The following is a 22,078-nucleotide window of genomic DNA, read 5'->3' as shown; positions in this document are numbered from 1 at the left end:
CTTGCCACACATATTCCAGTACTGACTCAACGCCAATAATCGAGCACGCCGACTTCGAGTAGGCACAATTTATGTGCACTCATCTCTACCGGCCGAGTCCATTAGCGAGGGGATACGCTCGGTTCGGTATGGGCTGGTGGTTTCAACTTGGTTTTTGACCCATGCGTGTTTGTAGGTGAAACTGTTTTGCGATAAATTAGTCCTGGGTGGCGTTTCAGTATCATAACATATTTATAAAGCATGATTCAAACAATATATTTCATTCACCCGGTACGGCCGCTGGAACGCGACCGACCTGCGGCGAAGTAATCGCTTACCTCGAGCGTCTAATTTATGGATACCAAAATCAGGGTGGGAGAGGGACCAAATTACTACTTATGGAAGTCCAGATGTTTTGCAAAAGATTGAGAAATCAGCTAGATTGCTGTCTTTAGTAACAGAGCTTAGCAGGGATTTGTATTTGATTGCACGTAACACGATCATCGAACGAAATATATTGTTTCAAGCTTTTAGGCAATGCTTTTCAAATCGGTCAGCATGCTCAAAATATTGACATTTTAACCACATCAAATATGAGGTTCTACAATATCTAGAGACCCCAACCATTCTTCAGAAACATCAAATATTTTGGGCATAAATATATTAACCTTTAACCAATCTGCCAGATCTGCCCTTTTATCTTTCATCCAAAACGGAACACAGACCAGACCACTTTCAAAACGTTTTTCACACTGACCACAAACGATAAAGTCGACCTATTCCCTTACACGACAACGCTCCCAAGGTTTTCAGAACACCCACAGATGAGCAACGACATTTGGGGCATTTTTCCACCCTTGCGGTTGATCTTGCCCAAGTTGCTGCTGCATGGTACGAGAATTAAAAGGCCTCCATATTTGGATGAGACAGAGTGGTTAGTGGAGCATCTCTGGTCTGTCTGGTGGCATGGTCCGAAACCTTAAAAACGGAAAAATAGAATCCATTTTATGTTGCGTGTTATGTGTCCGTATCGTACCGTTCAACCAACCAGCAATCGAAAACTCATTTTTAGAGAACGTGTCAGCAATTTCTTCTCGACCAATCGAATTCGATTCGGTAATATTATCAAAAATATTTGAATTTGTTTCCATGAAAATGAGGGTGAGGTTTTGTGCCGAGTCTATGTAGAAAATAAGTTTAAAAATTGTCCCTATTAAATACGAATCCGCACGGCAAGCTAAAAATCGATCATTATTGAAAAGAGCGGACGGCTCTTGAGTGGCACCGAACGTCGTACACTTTGTGTGCTGTGCTGCTACTACTTGATTGTCATCAAACTACTTGAATCGCCATCCTCCGAGCCACTACCATTGTCTCACACACTCGCCCTGTACACAGTCGTCTGGGGTAAGATTTAATGGCTATAAGCCGGCTCCCTACAGATGATGAGAACGACGAGCAAGAGCACCGTTGAAGTGATCAACACGAACGAGTATAAACGCATCCTTCTCACCCTGATGACTAGCGCGGAACAGCCTTAAGAGCTGGTTGGTTCCATTACGCGATTGTCTCACCGTCGTACACACAGTGTAAGGCTCTTCAGGGGCCTTATCTCGTTGTGTTTCCTCACCTATCTTCTCTCGACTACAACGTTGCTAACCCCCAAAAACCGGTACACCCTTTGTCACTACCTCACGAAACGTCACGCATCGGAAACCGTGGCCAAACACCCTCCGAATAGCCATTCAAATACTGCTGAGACCTGTGTTTCGTTTAATCCGTCACCGTCTCTGAGTCTCAGCGCATCTAACTGACACACGCTTGGTGACACGCTCCTATTTTGTGGTTTTACATGTCTCTCTCCTTCTCTCTCTCCCTCCCATGATATTGCATATTTCGGGGCCACCGCACAAGCAAGGACAATAGGTACTTCGGGGTGTACCGAAGGGCGCAACGGACCGTGCCAACCTGAAATGCAAGGTGCCTCTGGCTGGTGTGGTAACACCAAGGGCGAAATCTAATACGACACTGCGCTCCTCTTGCTTGATGCGATGACAATAGACATTGGGTGGACAATAGACATTTGGGGAAATTTGCCGGCTAAACGCACGCAAGAAGGCGAAACGTCATACCATCATAACCACCGGAGAGAGCTTGTGGACGGGTGTCTAGCATTGGGATACAATCGGTGAACGTTGGGCGGCAAGATTGAATCTCAGTTTTTTGCAAGCGTAGTTTTGGGTTGGTGGAAAACTTCGTCACTACATTACAGAACCAATGGTAGAATTGAGAAATTGAATGATCAAAAATTCTTCAAATTGGAACGTCGCTTAGGATTTAATAGCAGACACCATTTGCAATATTCCACAAAGAAATTGGAGAATTCTAGCTAAAATGCAGGACCAAGACCAAGAGTTAAGGGTCGCAACTTATCGTCATACCCAACGCGAAACTTAATCCATAGAAGTAATGCATTTTGATGGTGCTTTTTGAATGTTGAGCGCGCTCGTCTAGTCCTAACGCATGTATTGCAACAGCAGTGAGACAGATACCGTCAGACGATGCCACTAGCTAATAATGTAATGGGTTTTGTTGGACAGATACGTGACGGTTAGCAATGTACCATTATGAGAGATCTGTGTCTGGATTGAGCAACTACAAGCTAGCATTGTTTGAGGTCTCTTCAAGAGATGTCTACGAACCCCCAAACCGTAGCATTTTGAGGAACAAAGACTTCGAGTTGCTAAAATGTCGAGCGCAACTGTACTGCTTCTTCTTGACTTAACGACCTACTAGGTCACGCCGGCTATCGAAAATGGCTTACTAAACTGCCAATACCACGTAGTTGGATAGTCGGTCCTCACTAAGGGAGGACGGGCTGGATGGGATTTGAACCTCGGTCCTGCCGTTTGAAGGACCAGTGCCGCTGTCGCCTACACCACCGGTCCGCGCAACTAAACCGCGTCTTCTCTTTAACAAAACAAATTTTACTCTGAATAAAAAACAATTTCTCTTCCACAGATTCAAGTCTATTTTGTGCCTTGTAATGATACCCCTCTTTTACGATAACACCAACGTATGTGGCATTTAAATTGTCCACTTTATTTGTTTAACCTTTTTTCCAACAAAAAAAAACACCCTCATCGCATCGAGTTTCACACACTTTCCGTTTCATCTTAACCCCGTTTCGTTTCCTCTTGCTATTTCGCCTCTTAAATCATATTCAGAATGATATGATTTGGTCGACGAGCCTCTACAAAACGTATATGGGACAATGGTGGAAGCCGTCCAAACGAGATTGAAATTTTCTCCCCCATAGGTCTGTGTAGGACGGACGGACGGACGGAGGACGGTGGACGGAGAGAGCCACAAATTAGCCCATTTTAATGCAAATGCTTAATGTGTTTTACCCTGGCTGCGAACTCCGCTTCGGACCAGAACCTCGACTCGACACACCGTCACCAATACCTCCCAATGTTACTTGCCATTCTCGGCGGTGAAATCAAAATATTAAAGCGGTAGATAAAAACCAACGCAAAATAAAAACCGGTTATGCCTCGTATAACCCACAACTTTCTGCCACTACTGACCGAAATTTACGCGTCAAGGTTCCAATTTTCGGCCAGCCGAGGGAATGATGTCGTTTTCACTTTCGTATCAACCGAACACACGGCTCCCGTCGCCTGGTGATCGAATTTGGGGAGCAGCAGCAGGACATGGTTACAGCATAAAATAAGATTTAAACGTCCGGCATCTGGAGGTAGGGCCATCGATGAGCGCTCCATGCGCGTGCAACCAGAGATGGGACGATGCTTGTGTTTCATAAAATGAAACTCTTCAAGCTGGGGACGATAATGATGATGAAGCAGTTATCCTTGGGTGCACAGAAGGATCGATTCGTGCAGACATGCTTTAAGCTGGCTCTTTGTGCAGCAAGAATAATTACAGTGTGCGTCTTCCTCTCGCTGGAGACGAACGGGTTTGTCTTGCTCATTTATCATTGGTCTCATCGTCCGCTACCCTACACCGGAACACACACACACGCCGGAATGCAATTCAACCCTCTTCTGCCTCTTTTCTTTTGCGTAACAGATGCACTTTCGTTGCATAAAAGTTGATACACGAACGTCACCACAGACTGAAACGGCGATAACGTGGCGCGAGTCATTAATGGATCAATTTTGTAAATAAAAACCCTGTGCCCAACATTGGTCACCGAAGAAATGGGAGGGATGCGTCGAGGACACGAAGCTTTGCGCTTTAAAAATGCAACACTTTTGAATATTTCATTCCGTATGGCTTCTTCCTGTGTGTGTTTCTCCATTTCGGAGACTAACTTACACCGTAGACCCCCGCATTGGGAGTCCCAAAACAGACTGAATAGCAATCCTTTTAAGGAGAGGTGAACCAAAAAAAAAACCACTTTACCGGCCCCCCGAAACATCCATTCATCTTTCGAGATCTATGACAGTGGTCGTAAGGGAAGTATTTCTAACCAGGGAAAAATGGGGAAAGAAAGGAAAACCCCTTTTTTCCCGCAAACCAAAAACATGAAAGTACACTTCCTCGTGCGAAGGAAAATGACAACGTGACTAACGGCAGCTGAAGAGAAATGGGATGATTTTGATAAGACATTTGAATAAGGTGGAAAATTGCCATTTTTATGTTGAACTTGAATTACTTCTGTGCCCGAAAAATAAAATGAATTTGCGTTTTTTTTTCTTAAATGGTTTTTTTTTTTCATTAGGCTAAATGAAGGACATCGAAGTAATCCCCTTCCGATGCAATGCACCTCTTCCACTTCTTCTCCCACTTCTCGAAGCAGGTGGAAAACGCGGATGCTGGGATGTGTCCTTTAGTTCCGTCGTCGCTGTGGCTTCTATCTCCTCGATAGTGTCAAAACGGTGCCTTCGAAGCGTTTAGCTTGTTGAACAGCCACAAGTCGGCTGGTGCCAAACCAGCTGTTTTTCCGCAAATCCGACCGCTTTCGCCGGATGGAGGTTCCGAAAGGTTCCTTATCGTCAACCGACGATTGTTGACCACCAAATCCTTGATTTGGACAAGATGGATAGTCTCCCCGAACAGTCCTCGTCTTCGACCTTTTGACGGCCATTCTTGAAATCACTGTACGATTTGTACACATTTTTCTTCAACATAGATTCTTCCCCGAAAGCTTTTTGGCTTTCATTGCGCAATCAAAATTTGATACATGCGCGCTGCTCCGCAAAGCTTGCACATGGTCAATATGGACAAAAACAATTGGCGCACCTCCAAAAAACAAATTGTCACTTCTAGGCCAGATTGATGTTGTGACTTGAAACGTGGCAAAACTGTCAAAAACATACATATTGACAAACGAAAAATAAAAACTGTGGGGCTTCTTTTGTCGCGCGAAATTTGACATCCAATGTCACCTTACTTTTCGGACACAATAGTATAAAATTAGGAAAAAAGGCGTTTTGATATTCTGTAACAAATTATTAGATTTTTTTTTAGAGCAAATCTGTTCAAATTCGCGAAATCTGTTCAAATCCATATAATTCACGAAACGCATTATGTAAAAAAAAGTATTATTGGGAGTGATGTGTTATAGATGAATATGTATATGAAAATTGTATCTTTTTGTTAAAAAAAATTGTTTAACTGATTAATATTAATCAAAGCGCGGGATAAGGCAAGAAACAAAGAGAAAATGCCTTGAGAAATTTGTACAAAATCAGCTAGAAAAAAAGCTGATTTTGCCGATAACATTTGCCGGTACCGAGCCAAAATAAATATAAACTAAAATTAAAAAAACAAAAACATTGCTCAAATAAACTTATTAATGCATAGTCAAGTAAGTCCACCTAAAGGAGCACGAAAGAAAAGAAAATTCATCAAAAATTATCAAGCACATTAGAAGCAACTGTAGTGAATGAAGAATTATGCCCAGAAGTGTAAAAACAGTGAACACCAAATCGAAAAACACACTACAACCAATACATTGTACAAAAAGTATCAAATCTTAGAAATGAAATTCAAGCCAGCAGCTTCCATCGCCAGCGCTTTATAATTCCACTTAACAACTACATCAAATCCCGCTGCCAAGGCAGCGGGAACACATGCGTTCCGAAATTCGTAAATCAATTCACAACAAGTGTCACATACCGGCTGGCTTGTCCACAGCATTCCACGCTACGGAAACCATCGCAAAACCACAACCAAGGAGACGCATCAGGACACAGGGATGATGCTGAGCGGTTCGCCATATGTTCGACACACCGGCTTTCATCATAAATTGTGTGCAGCGTGTGATGGTTTTATAGCACAAAATTCACATTTTATATCGGTGCGCCATTTACCGAAACAACAGCAAAGCTGTCAAGCAAAATGCCAGTAAAGTCCAATTTTCCAGCGCAAAGACGAAAGAGCGCGAGCGTTGGTAGTAAAAATGTTTATTAGTGTTCCCCACTAATTCGAACATCCATCGGCAGCGGTTTTTATTGCCTTGAGAAAGTGCGAAATACAAAATGCATTCGGCGCAACGCAACCAGCAGCAGCAAAGCGGCAAATGTTAATCGTTGGCCACTTTGGCACAACCGAACAAAATAAAAACTTCAGTCGGCGCAGGCCGGTTGCTGTCATCCATGCAAGCGCCATTCCGTCTGGATCGACAAAAACAATACCCCAGTTTCGTATACAAATGAAAAACAGAGAAAAACTAGCGAGAATTAGGGGAATCCAGAATTGCCGATCGATGCTATCTCGGGCTCTGGTTTGACCTATTTTTCTCCCCTCGCAAAGAGAGTTTCTGCGTTACTAAAAACCGAGAGGGTGGGTGCGCTGGAAGCCATCAGCCGAGTCGAAGATGCCTTTTTTCCCTACGCAGCGCGCATGGAAACATTCAATCAATGAAAACCCAAACACAGGGCACAGAACTGGTAAATAAATGCCTGCCCGTTCGCACACACACACACACACTTGTTAGGGTGAAAAGTGTAATTTCACTCGAAATTGGGGTGTTTCATTCTTCATGAGGGTGTGTTGGTGGTGGTGGTTGGAAAATCTTTACGCAAATAATGCCCGACAAAAGGGAAATCAGAGGGATATTATAGTATCTCTTTCTATCCCCTTTGGCCGAGAGGTCCTTGTTTACGAGTGCGCAAGGTTTAAACAACGCACAGTGGTACCGGACACAGAACATCACATCCATGAAGCATTTAGTATATCACAATATAAGTAAAAATTGTGGAAGATACAAAGAAACACACAAAGAACACCATTCAATTTATATTTTTATGTTAAGAACTAATAACTATCGCAATTCCACAGTTTGAAGGTTTAACATTTACCGTTTATTTATTCAAATAAATGACAGAATAAATCCGTTTGACAAGATAAATACAACACTAAGAATGTTAGTAGCATGGATTGATGCATTACGAATCAAAAAGGAGAACACTCAAGTTTGCCTTGCAGTTGATTTTTTTATTTTTTGCACATACAGAATTCTTCAAGCCTCTTTCAGAAATAGCTGTAAATAAAAGCATCAGCGAAGATCTCCATATTGAAAAGCTGAAGTCAAGTTTCCGAGCTATTATATATTTAAACTTATCGTTTTCGTATGACTTCTGTCAGAACTGACGCTATCAGTAGAAGTCTCCAGCTGTGATTTGTAATATTGCTGAGGTCGCACTATTAGGTCATATGTGCTAGGTTCTCTCGACGAAGAGTTCTCTATTCTTTTCAAGCACCCAGCCGAGATCATTGAGATTCTTGCTGGGCATTTGTTTGGCAGCTCTGGCAAGCAAAGTTAGCCACCATGAGGAGCATTCAGTTTTGTTTTATTGTTTTATTGGCAATATTGGTAAGCTGACTTAAATTTCGCTACTTCATGGTGACATCGTCTCATGACTTTAGAAATTGAGTATCTTCGGTTCTCTCTCAGACAACTATTCTTCTGTAGGACTCAGGCCAAATAATTGGGATAGGCTTTCCAAAGCAAATTCTGTACCAGAGATTCTCTTTCTGGGAGTTGAAAAGCTGCTCCGTCTCTTGGCGGCAGTTTCCTTCCTCTCCCGTCTCCATTTCAACCAATATCTTGCAGGACACACGGATCTGCCAACTTACCCGACTATTGAGCGGCACCTCGCTCATCTCCTGGCCGGTACAGAGCCGCTTGTTGTGCGGTCCATCCTGGCCGCCGCCACCGCCACCGCCGCCGCCCGCCGCACTGCCACCGTTGAATGACGCCATGATCATCACACCGGCACCGGGAGGATGTTGTTGCTGTGTGAACGCGATCGTTGTGCCTGGGTCGTGTAGCCTGCGCGGCTGCCTGGGTTGCTGAGAGTGTTTTACTGGGCTTTAGGAGCGAACACAGGGCGATTAACGCTTCTTTTTTTCTTGGCTCGGGCAGCAATCGAAGGCGCTACCCGAAGTTTAGTTGGCTTTGTGGTTTTTTTTTTATTTGAATGTGTTTATGTTTATTTTTCTGTCAACTCTGTAAAGAGTTGGTGTCAGTCGAACTGGGGTGTGGACAGTGTGTATTTTTTTAAGGAGACAGAAATATGTTGAGTACAGTAGAGGAGAGAGAGAGTGAGAGAGAGATAGATAGATACAGAGATCGTGTGTTTCGTGTAGTAGTTCGTGTGAGTATTTTTTTTATTGGGGTGATAGCACCGGCTCAGCTGATTCGCTTCCACGGATGACACACGGGAAGGGCTAGTTGAAGATTTTTAGGCTCTCGGTCGAGCGCTGGTCGTGCGCTGATGTACAACTCACGCACTGATGCTGCTGGAAAGCTGGGGTATGACCCTTGCAGAAAGGGATTTTGGGGGGCAACTTGCTTTCTTTTGGGACCTTTCTTCCTCTTTTCTATTACGCACACACACACTTGCACACACTCGGGGAATTGCACACTTTAAGCACGGACGCACTCTCTCACCTCAAGATGCACCACAAATACACGTGAACGCGCGCGGGAGCCAGCAGAACAAGCTCCACCAACGCACCGCCCGGGGATCTCAATTGGCCGCGGAAGGATATACTTTTATATCGTGCCAACCACACTTTTACAACACCACTTGCTTTTGCATGCACTCTGCTAGATGGGAGATAGGAAATGGGTAAAAAAAAACCTCGAAAACTTGAAATAGCTGTCAAAGAACTCTTGGACGACACAGCCTACTTCAATAGTCGATAAAAAAAATGGTTGCTTTGATCCGCTCGTTTTGCTCTCGAAATGGTTTTCACACAAAAAGATACGCAATGTCCGATCAACAATCACTGGCAACGTTCACGTCTGGGAGTAGGGTTGAAAAACTTTCTAAAAACGGCACATACCCAAGTTATCCAATTCGATTGTTTTATTTATGCACAATTGCTATAGCCTTAGCTTCATTCATCGAACGAAAGCAGACACGAGAGTGAAATGGTGAGTCAAGTAAACCCTCCCCCTCCCAACACACACACACACAATCATACACAAAGCCCAATGAATTTTCCTGACAACCAAGGAAATGAATTCTCTCCTCTCATTTCTCACCGATGGAGCTGTATCACTGTTTTGTGTTATTTAATCCAAATGATTCCACAATTTACCCCTTCTTCAGGACAAAGATAAGCGTACAAACAGTATGCCGGTATGAATATCCCCCCAAAAGCACGTACCAAGAACAACCGGAAATGTCAAAAAATGCAACCCACAAAGAACTGTCAAAAAATGTCCTTTCACCTCTCCACCATCAACAAAACGTACTCAGGCTGGCTGTCAAAAATTTCTACCAATTCTCAACACGCACACACCAACAATACCAGGGAGCAAAACTGCGTTTCGGGGGAAAAAAAAAACACATTCAAACAAATGGAATTTCACCATATAACGCACACCACCAAAAGTACAAGCGATCCTTCTCAAATATAGAATAAAATGGGGGAAATTCCTGCCTTTCTCCGGTGGTGGCTTGCAGAGTGAGTGAGATCTGCCTCCTTAACTAGCTTGAAACGTCGAAAAGGAAATGTCGATGAAACGCACTATCAATGGCTGGCAAGAAAATGGACGATAGAACGATTTTCTTGAACGGAGCAAATGGCCACACACACACACACACACACACACACACACACGGAATCCAGGATAAAGGACACTTTTTCCAACGAGACCATGAAACTTTGTTGCGCGCGAGAAAGCGAGACCGAGTGAGACAGAGAGAGAGAGAGAGTCGGCTTTGCTGCTGGAGGCAGCTTGTCTGGTTGAAAAACCAGCAGCTACCACGCTTTCCACACGCTTTCCCAACAAAATCTCCCTCTCTCTTTTCCTCCTCTCTCTCTCTCTCTCTCTCTCTCTCTCTCTCTCTCTCTCTCTCTCTCTCTCTCTCTCTCTCTCTCTGTCTCTCTCTGTCTCTCTCTCTCTCTCTCTCTCTCTTTCTAGCGTGTTATCGTGGTAAAAGCTTTGCAGCGAAAACCATTTGCCGAGGAGGAAAATGTCGGTGACTGAATAAATTCCCCCTCCCGCTTGACCCACCCCTTTCGGTTACCATGACAGCGTCCCACCACGAGTGTGTAGTGGTTCGTGCGTGTGTGAATGTGGAAAAATACAAGTCAAGGTTCGGTTTGCCTACTTCGATTAGGGCACAACAAGCAACCAAAAAAAAAAGCCGGTCGACCACTATGCGCTAATGTTTTGTTCAAGATTTTCCTCGAAAATCGAAAGAGAAAAGCACTACCACACACTAGAGAAGAGCATTTACTGCTGGCCACTGAACTCATCAGCATACGGCGCTTAAAGATGATAATACGCCAGCATAAGAGGCACTCTTCAAACACACCCTCTCATGCACGCACACACACATAGATGCGTGCACATAAGGGGGAAAAATAGGGAAAAGAATACGTATCAAAAGGTGAACAGTTTCCTTCCAGTCAGAGCGCGTTGGGTGGAAAATTTAATTACGAGCCACAGAGCTAATTCGAACTTGACGAAACCCCGGTAAGCAGATACCGCGAGGTGATTGTACGCGTGTGTATTATTGGTTGGTTGGAAAATAAGTTGTTTTTTTTTTTGGTCTTCCATCGCCAGTTTCGGGGGGCCATGCATTAACATGTCTCGCTTTCCTTCCGTTTTTCCGGTTGCACAAGCACTTTTGCGTACATGCGCGTTTCTATGTATCGTCCAACAGCAAAGCGTGCTCGTCGTTGTGTTTGTAGGTAATCGAGCATGCTGATTGTGTATGTGTGTGTGTTTCGTTTTTGTTGCTCCCCATCGTATGCTTCGCGTATGTTTACATCGTCTATGCTCGAGCAGCAGCATGGGGTTGATGTACGGTAGGGGAAGAAAGGGAAGGAGGTGTGGGTGAATATATTTTCTTCCACCTCTTCTCCCAGTTCCCCTTCTTTTCCTACTCCACCATGTACAGCACAAAAAAGGCGACTAGAAAATGTTGAATTGGAAAGCGAATCGAGCAGCAAACCATGCAAAAGGCTTCTCACGCAGCTCTCTCGACGTAAGCGCGCGCGTCCCATTGTGAGAAACACTGCTCACTAATAATCATACACCCGATACGGAACCGAGCGATTAAGTATACAAATGGAAATATTCTTTAAGGAGAATAAAAACGTTTTTGTGTCGTTTTTTATCCACAAAAATTAAGCAAAAAGGTCCCCGTGAACCGTGACAGGCCAACACAAACCGGTGAGATGTGAGATGTCACAAACAAAAACAACCAACCAGCTTTGACACATTACTCTCACCCTCACACAATGCAACGCAAGCATCGTGCGGGGTGCGTGCGTGCGTACATACGTGTGTCTTGCACAGCATTACGACGGCGGTAAAGAGGGTCCATTGTTTTACGGTCAATTGTCCTCCGGTCGACCTCGAAAAGCGCGGCTGTACTGTGTCTTCCGTGACGTCGCGCGCGCTATCTCCCTCTTTCTCTCGCGCTCTCATTCAATCTCACGCGGGGGACGCTGTCTCACCCAAGCGCACACATTCCAGCGGCATGTTGGGGGGTGGGCGAACAAAGTGGTGATTTCCCGTGTTCATACACCCGTCTCATAGAGCAGAGATAGTAGCGAAGAGATATCAACACTCAATCATAGATTACCAGCCCGCTTTTTTACTAATGCTCGGGAGCATTATGCTGTGTTGTTATTCACGCACGCACACACACTTCTTAACCAGGTGGCTGCTACTCCTCCAGCGATGTGCAAATTGCTGGATAGCTTCCAACAAACACACACACACACACACTACGATGCCCGCGATCTGGCCTACTATATTATCTATTCGCAGTTTCTTCTCTTATTTACAACAAACGGGCTGGCTGCTACTCCGAACCTCACACACCACACATCGCGAGAGAGAGAATGAGAAGCAACATAAGTGCGAAAAAAAAGCATAGCCAGCAGTGGTACACTACTAGTGCGAACAGCGAACGGACGATATTTCGCGTAGTTTTCTTCGTTTTTGCTTTTCTCTTATGCTTCACAATCGTACGCGCGTGCAAAAAAAACCTCCACCGGGAAGCTTCTGCCGGAAAGAAGAAAACGAAAAACCAGACTGCTAAAAAAGCGAACGCTCCACGGCGCGTTGCCCGCTTCTTCACGCAATACGCGCCTGTGTGTTCTCGATCAGTTTTAATCGATTAAAAATCTACCACAATCATCAATAAATGACAGAACCGCAACGACACAACCCCAGACGTCAGCCTTTTGTTGGGGGCTCTGTGTTTTCTTTGACCTGATGGGGCCCTGAAAGATCAATAAAAGCACACACCCGCCGCAGCAACAGCAGCAATCTACTAGAGAAACATCACGGCCAACTACCACTACACTACCAACCAACACGGGAACGATGGTATTGTGGAACTGTCAAAAGCGGAGTGTGCTTGGCCTGTCTGCGGTAAAGTAAACAAACGGCACTGTAAGCAGTGACGAATGTGTACGCCTCAAAGGGCTTTTACCGATTTGTTTACCATCGTTGTCGGTTGTGTACTACAGTCTCGCCCGGAAGCAAAAGTATGCTTCACAAAGCAGCTACTGCTAACACACCAGGAGGGAAGGAGCCTAGGTAAGTAGAGTAGTACTAAGGGCTTCCGGACCGTCCATCTACCGTATGCAGCAAGCAGACTCATATCGTATCAGCTATGCGCAGAGCATTTCCAGATTCCTTTTCAGGTACGAATAAAATCAAGTCTAGTATGTTCGGAGCACTGGGACTGTCATTTGTGTTGCTATAGAACCGTCAATGGCTACTAGGATAACACATAGAAATAGCGATGCATGTATCAACACTATAGAAAGGAAGACGGAGTTCTTCTAGGTCACGCTGGCCATCTAATCATTCTTTGGAGGAATGTTTCGGATGGGATTTGAACCCCGGTCTTGCCGTGTAAAGACTTATGTCTCTATGGTATAAGACGGAGTTATAATTTATCTAACCTCAAAATAGGAAAATCATTAACAATTCGCGCTTCTCTATTGGACCACACGTCGGAGAAGCGCACGTAGGCACTAATCAGACAGGGTCTCCCCCATCATAAGTGTTCTTCGCAGATGGAGACGCGCCTCAGCAATAAAGAACTCACATGTACAGTCATCCCAACCACACGGAGGCCTCTACGATGATTAGTTAAGTGACAATCAAAAGAAAAACGAAGCGCCTACAATAGAGCGAGATCCCGCAAACCGGAATGGGGAGCAATGAGCAAAAAAAAAAAAAAATATGGACAATGGAGCGCCATTTCGTGGTCAATCCATGTCTATCCATGCCCGGGCGGCAATCGAAACCTATTTGCCGGAAGATAGAGAAACACAAGAGCGCGCGCGCACGCACACCATCAAGCTGCTGCTGCTGCGTGCCTCTGGTCTCGATATAGTACCTACTACAAGTCGAACGCAACACAGCGTGAACGGGGACGACGCCATCCCTTTAATTTCATGCCTCCCCACACACACACACACACACACCTACAAACGGTGATGTGCTGGTTCTATCGATCTTTCCCTTATTCCGGGATGCCCAGAGAAGACAGCGAAAAGAGATCCGACCCATCTAACCCTAGCAGCACACATTGAAGGGCGAGACCACATTTTACCACCTGGCCACACACTACTAAATACCGCTACAAAGGTCAAAGGTGAATCTGAGGCAGCAGATTTTGTTTGCTATTGTAGAAGCCGCACACACAAAGCCGGAGCAAAACATACAGCGGATCAAACCAGTTTCGTCACTACTCCCGAAAGGTTGCGTTAGACATCAAACAATTGTGCCTCGTGTCCGAAGGTTGTTGTGCCTTGCTCCAATTCCTGATCAACCCGATTTTACTGTTCACCGAGAGACGCACGCACACTGCACAAAAGGCACAAGTACACACGCACACTGTACATGTGGTTTTGGTAGGAGTTTTGCTTAACGCTACCACAGTGATCACTTATCGTTCACAATAGAGGCACTGGTTTGTTGTTGGGAAACGCTTGGCTGTAAAAAAAAAAGACACATACACTTCTCCGGTTGGAAGATACGTGAAGAAAACACGGCTGTATGATGCTCACGACACTTCTCAGAACTCGGCGGGCTCAGGAAAAACGGAAACTAACGCGAATGACAGCGAACGCAACGCTCGAAGGTCTCGAATGCGAAATTCCGCGAGAGCTAGGCTTGCGTACAAGCATGAGCGACGAGATCTCCCAAGACAGAGAGTGGGAACGAGCGAGACCGCAACTACACGAAGTACACTGTTATCCTTCTCATTCCTACTACAGGCACACGCATCCAAAAACGTTGCTTTCCTGCTCGCTCATTTCAGCTGCTCATCCATTCTCTTCACTATCTGTCTACTCTCCCGTCTACTAAAAGTGACCTCGCAAACAAGAGTACAAAACACAGCAAGAGAGAATATGTTGGAAATTTTCAATCACTTCTCACATCACGCCATCTCACACTGTCATTGCGTAGAAACGATTTCTCATCTCACTTTTACTCGCAGCTTCTCACCTGTTCACCTGTTCTCGCCCGACACGCGGAAACGACGGACATAAACTGCGCGCGAGCGCATTCTCTGGCGGCGTTTAATCTTCTCACCGCTTCTCGCGTACGGTATGCGTTTTGCTTACGCACAATTGTGCATCTCTTTCGCTGGCATTGTTCTGCTTGATTCACCTGTCACTTTTGTGTGCACTCTTCTTCAACGCATGAGTGAAAGAGAAGCTAACGCAAGCGTAGACGAACGCCAACATTGGAAGGAATGGTAGACAGAGAGCAAGATAGGTGTACTCTTTCTATCCCCAAGTATCAAAAGCCGCCATTGCCATGCTGTGAGGGAAAAGTGACGTTTGACGAAACTTCAGATGCTCTTTAAAAGTGAACGGAAGCTTTTATGAAGCTTCAATGCTTATTATGGTACCCTTGAAGGCGCTTCTGGTTATTTTTACATAACTTGTGTATCGGCGACTTACGGAATTAAAGATTAACTTAATTATTAGCTGATTAAAAGCGGAAATAATCATTTTCTATTCGAGCCGGATTTGTCCGAAGGAAATAACTTCAACTTGGTGAAGCAGTAGAGATGGAATGTGAAGTTGATGATCAATATTTAAGAAAAAGCAACGAGTTGGCAAGAAGATAATTCACTCCAATAGGTTTTTTTGTGATGTTAATGAGTTGATATGTACAACTCAGCAGTAGTTTACCCTTCCACGTGACTGGACTGAGATGACCCACCTGGATAAGTCAAGAGAGCCAAATAAGGTAAAAATTTCGAGATTGTACGAAGTTCGAGGTGTACCAAGGAAGAAAAAGATGAGTATAGATTAGAGTTACTAATGCATGTATTTTAGAAAAGGCAAAAGCAAATAATTTTGTAATTCAGTATCTCTAATATCTCGAATATCGAATCTAGTCCGATCCGACCGACTATACGTAGGACTGACTATCCAGATACGGATAAAATCATTCCAAGGAGAATTGACAAACCAAGAATTCTTGAAGTTATACTGCCAAAGAAAATGAATAGGAAGAATAAATTAGCAATGGCAAACTCTCTAAAAGCTTGCTTGTAGTCCTGACTAATATTGCAAAAAATTAAACAAATATCACCTTTTGTTGGGCTACGAAGCTAACGAAGCTAGTAGCATCGCATTTTACCACACAGTCAAGTCCGGATTGGACATAATTTTCATCTTTCCAAATGACAAAAACCTTCATAAGGAGTAGGATTTGATTGAACCGAGTATCGGAATCCCCCGTTCGGAACGTTCTCGCGTAGTGCAAACTGAATATCCAACTAAGTGGTATCAATAAACCTAGCAAGCCATCGGATGGTCGGAGTGACCTACCACGTAGTCACTACGGTCACATCAGGGCTCTTAAACGAAGTAGAAGAAGAAAGGACTCGTTTCTATGCTACTTAGCAAAGGACCCTTGCATTGCCGTTTTCATACTTTCTATCACGACACAGGGTGATTAAAATCGAATCAAGAAAGTCAGGTCTGGAAAACCAAGATCTCTTGAGGTTGTGTAATGCCAACAAACAAAGAAGAAATGGAAAAATATCTAACTAATTAGCTCTATGAAACAGATCACCGGCAGCCACCGACAGATGGTTACGGTTAAAGTTATAGATGACTCCCGGTACCCAATAATCAAATAAAAAATTCTGCGGCTATTCTGTGACAAATATCGTTAAACATACAATCCACTGCTGAATCTTAATGGTTCCTCTTTTTTCAAACATCAAAAAATAAAGCAAAAGACAGTTCGAGAGAGTTCTTGATAAGGGAAACCATCAGAAAACGTCAAATAATCTTAAGAATAAAATTTTCATTCATAAGAATCATAAGAAGAGTGAGGGAACAAGTGCAACGGATTCAAAACTAGCTGAGAAATCGTCCAAAAACTTAAGAATACCTCACGCCCCCAAAAACATACGAAACTTATAAAGAAAGATGCACATATAAGTGGCTAATTTCTTTCGATCTCATCATGGACTTCCTGTGCAAACTAACATATCTACACAATACAACATATCCACAACAACCAAAATGTGAATCGTCTTTGTAGCTCAGTTTTCTTCCCTTTTTTTTCTTATCTTTGCTTACGTTTTTATTATTTTTCCTTCACTCGTCCGATCCATTCAACCGCTTTCTACTCCTTCCTTTTTCTCCCCTTTCACATTCTGCGCGCGCATTGTGTGTTGTGTGTCGTGTGTTTAGGTTGTGATTTGACTACTACTCCGCTCGATTGCTCTTCTGTTTATATCTGTTTGTCTCGAAGTCCTGGGGGATGATGTTCGTTTGTCACACACTAGTACCGCGGATCCGTCGTCCTGGCTAGGCTAGGCACAGAGCACTACTACTACAACAAACACACATCCACATAAAGCCGTCTTTCTTTCCCAATAAACTAATATGATGATTATTAGTAAGATAATACCCGCCCCACACAACTTATTTGCAGAATAATAATAGTCGACTCCCGATAGTAGTATTTTTTTAATAGTTAGCTGTTGTTATTCTTCTGTAAAGTAGTTTGTGTTTAATCGAGTCTGCGTGTATATGCATGATGCATGTATAAATGAAGTTTAATGTTGTTGTTTCTATTTTGCCTGACTGGACATCATCTAGTACTACTTTCGATTACTTTCCCTTTTTCTTTTAATTCCTAACCGCTCCGCCTCCTTCTTCCTTGTGTTTTTGTCCACTCTGCACGATTTTGATGTCTTCTTTTTCCTCTCTGTGTGTGTGAGTGTGTACCGGGGGAGGAGTACACCGTACATCCACCCGGAGGGTTGTTGGTATGGTGTTTTATGTCGGAGTATGTGTAAGTGTATGTATATGCCTTCCTTCTTTTTTTTTTTGCTTGTTGTGTGCGACTTCCTTAAGTAGTACTGTTGTTGTTGTATGTAGTGTTTGTTCCTTACTGACGATCAGTGGCGCGCAGCTTCTCCTCGACCGCTTCCCGAGATGCTTCGGAAAGGTCAGTGGCCTGAATGTATTTCTGGACGCCGACAAGCGACTTCTTCAGCGCATCGAACGAGCTCGAGTACAACATCTTCTTCTTAACCTAAAAAAAGCAAGTGGACAAAGAAGAAGACAAATGTATTAAAACACCGTACGGATAAACATTGGGAGGAAGGATGTGCGTGCGTTAGTAATGAGCAACCCCCACCTTGGCAGTATCTGGGCACCAGGACATCAGGAACAGCTTCTGCTTCTTCGAACTCTCGGACGTTCCCTGACACTGGTGCATATACTCAAAATCGAACAGTCCATATCTGTGTGATGCGCACAAGAAGAAGAAAAGCATACAAAAATCATTAGAAAGAATTGGCTAAAATTTGGAAAAGAAAACGAAGGACTCTTCGATCACTTACCGGCATTCGCCCGGGCCACCTTTCTGTATGTCCTCCAGGAAGCTGTCATATTCCGCGTTACGGTCACCGATCACCTCGACATCGATCTGTTTCTCGTCGCGAATGTAGAAGATCACGTAACGGTGCTTCTTATCTTTCTTTATTTCTTCATAAGTGGTCTTGCACACGTCCGATACAGTTACTCCGGAAGCCTAAACACAAGTGTGGAGAAAGGTGGGAAGAAACGAGAGAGAGAGAGAGAAAAAGACGTCATTCAAACTGGCCTGACATGAATATGCGGAGGTATAGAAGTAGTGGATTATATTTTAATTACCGGCGGGTGTGGGGTGGGTTTGTTTCAGTAAACACATAACCAAAAAACAAAATTAGCAAAGCACACAAGCTTTTGTCTGCTTCCTTTAGGCGTGTACAAATGCACTTTACTTTTGTATGAAAACTTAAAACAAAAACTTAAACGATCGCGAGAAGGAAAAGCAACGATACGCGTGATCACCCCCACGAACGTTGGAGGTAAGGGATCTCTGATGGACGGATTGCGAGAAGGTTTATAGAAGAAGCGCAGCAGTTGAGGATGCGGACGAACGAACTCTCTTGAACACACTTGGTGGAGCGTACGCGCGCGCGCGTTCTTTTGCCGGTCGGTTGAAGTTAAAAATAAGTACCTCTTTTCCAACCGCCGTCATCATCTTCATTTCGGCCATGCGTGTCTTTTAACCGTGGTAGCGGAAATAATGTAATTTTTTCGCTGTTGTATATGTGTGCGTGGAAAAGTAAGGGCGCATACATCTTACCATGGCACTATTCTCTCTCTACTGTAGGTCCTAAAAGCAGTAAATAGGAACACGGCTCTGGTAAGACACGTGTTTCCGTCCTCACGCATTGGAGGAACCTTGGAGAGGTGAGAACATGTAGTAGAGAGTGTGCGGTAGATCAAAGTGATCATCAAATTTTCTTCTCCAAAGTTCAAAGGCGTCTTATACAGCGAAAATGGAGTTTTAATTTGAACACACTCCAGCATTAAAGCTATCTATAGGACTAGAAATAGAAGAAATGTGTCTTATCTTCCTAGACGCACTTGACTCCTCGCTCCACGTGGTAGCTGCTGATCATCGCACAAGACACAACACCACCCTTGTGTTCTAAATCTAGAAAATCGTTCACCTTTTTCTTCCAACATTCAAATGGCTTTCGTGTCTCGTTTGGAACACATCATCGATTCTTCAAGTCACCAAACTCTCTCTCTCTTTCTCTGTGTCTTCGCTAGACAGCAGGCTCAAGCGTAATAGTGTACATTTTACCAGGAGGAAAGTTTGATCCGTACGACGTTTGAAGCAGCAGCAGCAGCAGCACCACACACAACACACCAACCAGGAAAGTAAAGATTTTTGCTCTAAATTTAAAACCTATTTTTGGAACCATGAAGATCGCGATCGTGCTGCTGCTGCTGCTGCGTGTACCATACCGAGCAGACAGAAGCACCAAAATCTGTATAGTTGAGTATGGTGCTGCATTATAAGAATTTCAAGCGATCAGAAGTCCTTCCTTCACATGCATCTTGAGCTCCACACACTATTTTTCCTATTGTGGCGACATTTTGGAGGCTCTTTTTGGATCGAGATCTTTGGAGTTCTAGATTGCTGTTATCCGCAAAAGAAGAGCAACCAAAAAAATGGACTATTGTATTTGCCGAAGTGTACAAAACATCAACTAAGGCTACAGAGAAAGCTTTCACCACATTTTTTCTTGTCGGTGGCCTGATATATGCAATTGTACGTGACGTACGTGTTCTTTAAGCATATGACCTAACGCCGCACCAACACATGTCTGGCTGAAGGCACCACCGGGTGTGTGTTCTAGGAGCGCGAACAACGAACACCCGGTCCCGGTTTATATTATGCGAGTTGTCACCAAAGCTCACGTATTTTCTTATCCATTGAAGGAAATCGCTGTTGATAACATATCAGTTATATAAAATGATGAGCGTCAGCAAGGCAAGGGAGAAAAACCTCTCTTTACTTTTTTCGATAAATGTTTGGGTACAGTTTGGGTACATTTTTAACTCTTTATGAATTTCTTGATATCAGGCTCGTCATCATAGAATGTATTGATGTATTTTTGGTGAATCCTAGAACTCTATAAAAAAAATCCAACAAAACTAATCAGTCCAGAGACATTACAAAGAACAACAGACAGGATGAAGCATGTCAACATATATGAAAGCAAATAACACAATAAAAAAGAAAATAAACGAAACAGAAAATCAGAAAACGATTACATACAATTACAGCAGTTAAGCTTTGGATCAATAACGCATGAAAACATCAGCAAAAATCAAGCAAGATATTCAGAAAATTGCAATGAATCAGGGCACTATGGAATGTGTCAGAAGTATTTACAACTCTAAGCTCCTGGTTTGAAGATCGATGCATGCCTCACGGCAATTAAATGTGACTGTGTTGTTAGAAACTATGGTGTGACGTGATGATGAGCAGTTTTACAATGACGATACAACCCAAATTACATTTCGATTACTCACTCACTATCAAAGAGATCACCACCACAGTACACACAGTACTCGCCATCCAGGTGATGGAGCTCGTGAGAGATTAGTCATGACGTTTTCTTTAATTGCTATGATTAAATCGTATTGATTTCAGCCAGATTTTAGTCGAGACGGGTGCAGTACATAGTGACTCAAACTGTCTCTATGAACTACAGTCGACTAATCCTCTTTACCGTCTGCAGAAAACAGGTTCCACCGCGGGCGACCTTCATCTGCAGGGCGCACCGTAACAATAACCATTGAGTCACCCAAAAATGGAGTTTCCTCTCGCAGGAACTGATTCCCGGGACACCCCTTCAGACTACTGGGCGATTTTGTGTGGGGTCTCACTCACTCCCCACTACCACCAGCCATATATAAAGTACATTCAAACATCAACATCTCCTCCTTGCGGTTGACCATAAAAGGACATCACACTGCTCCCCATACAAAAATCGAAATTCGACGGGGAAAGGAGCTCCATTAAAGGAGAGTCTTTCCCCCCGAGGAGGAGGAGGAGCCATTGTTTCCAGGGAAGGGAGAGGAGGGAGAGAGCTCGTATTTAGCCAACAAACATGACATGCAACACACCACAACGCTAAAATGGATGATGGAAACACCGTCCGTCATATGTCTGGGATTGTTCCTCCGCTACACGACGTGGCGGCTGGCGCTGCTGCTGGTTAAAGATCGTCTGAACCATGACCGTGACGAGATTTGGATGGACACACACACACACACACACACACACACACACACACACACACACACACACACACACACACACACACACAAGTGGCAAGAGGAAGCAAACGAAATGTAGAAATGATCGTAAATGGATGCGTGATCATGCAGAAGGCAACAAGCGCAACACCAAAACCTTCTCCCCCCCTAGTGTGCAGAGAGGGGTTCTTATGCATCACACACCGTCAAGGTTGTGGCATACATTTTGGCACCAATTACTCTGCTCTTACTGTGTATGTGGTTCTGCTGCATGGCATGCATATCTCAACGTGTTCGCAGCAAAAGCTTCCCTTGCGTGAAGGACTCTCTCGCGTGGAAGGGATGTTCCTTTTGCCGTATCGGGAAATCGGGTTGCGTGCCGCTATTCCCGTTCGTGCCATGTTTATCGACAACAACACGTCACACGACATCATCCACGACACCCCACAGGTTTATAAAACGCCCGACACGGCTGGAATCG

The 22,078-nt window shown here is 44.1% G+C and overlaps 2 protein-coding genes across 9 annotated transcripts in view; both read right to left on the bottom strand.

Annotated features, from left to right (window-relative positions):
- LOC126568130 (heterogeneous nuclear ribonucleoprotein L) overlaps window positions 1-8,296 on the bottom strand; it is a 171,837-nt gene extending 163,541 nt beyond the window's left edge. For all 8 annotated transcript variants that reach the window (XM_050224547.1, XM_050224549.1, XM_050224551.1 and 5 more), the window contains exon 1: window positions 8,089-8,296. In XM_050224547.1, the coding sequence (XP_050080504.1) occupies window positions 8,089-8,220 (132 nt within the window). In that variant the 5' untranslated portion in view covers window positions 8,221-8,296. The remainder of the gene's footprint in view (window positions 1-8,088) is intronic.
- A 9,553-nt stretch (window positions 8,297-17,849) lies between these two features.
- Window positions 17,850-19,024, bottom strand: LOC126567595 (cofilin/actin-depolymerizing factor homolog). Its single transcript, XM_050223810.1, has 4 exons — window positions 18,995-19,024; window positions 18,333-18,523; window positions 18,128-18,233; window positions 17,850-18,022 (listed from the first exon to the last, which is right to left on the bottom strand). The coding sequence occupies exons 1-4, from the start codon at window positions 19,022-19,024 to the stop codon at window positions 17,876-17,878; spliced, it is 474 nt and encodes a 157-aa protein (XP_050079767.1). The 3' UTR covers window positions 17,850-17,875.
- Between the last annotated feature and the right edge of the window lie 3,054 nt (window positions 19,025-22,078).

The sequence above is a fragment of the Anopheles maculipalpis genome, chromosome 2RL, assembly GCF_943734695.1.
Source record: "Anopheles maculipalpis chromosome 2RL, idAnoMacuDA_375_x, whole genome shotgun sequence".
NCBI lineage: Eukaryota > Metazoa > Arthropoda > Insecta > Diptera > Culicidae > Anopheles > Anopheles maculipalpis.
The sequence above is the reverse complement of the archived record's forward strand: the minus strand, read 5'-3'. Positions and strand labels throughout refer to the sequence as shown.

Excerpts from the sequence above, each read along its gene's own strand:
- LOC126567595 (XM_050223810.1), bottom strand. The coding sequence starts at position 19,024 with ATGAAGATGATGACGGCGGTTGGAAAAGAG. Across the intron at positions 18,524-18,994 it reads TGACGGCGGTTGGAAAAGAG|GCTTCCGGAGTAACTGTATC; the intron begins GTACTTATTTTT and ends ACTTGTGTTTAG. Across the intron at positions 18,234-18,332 it reads GGTGGCCCGGGCGAATGCCG|ATATGGACTGTTCGATTTTG; the intron begins GTAAGTGATCGA and ends CGCATCACACAG.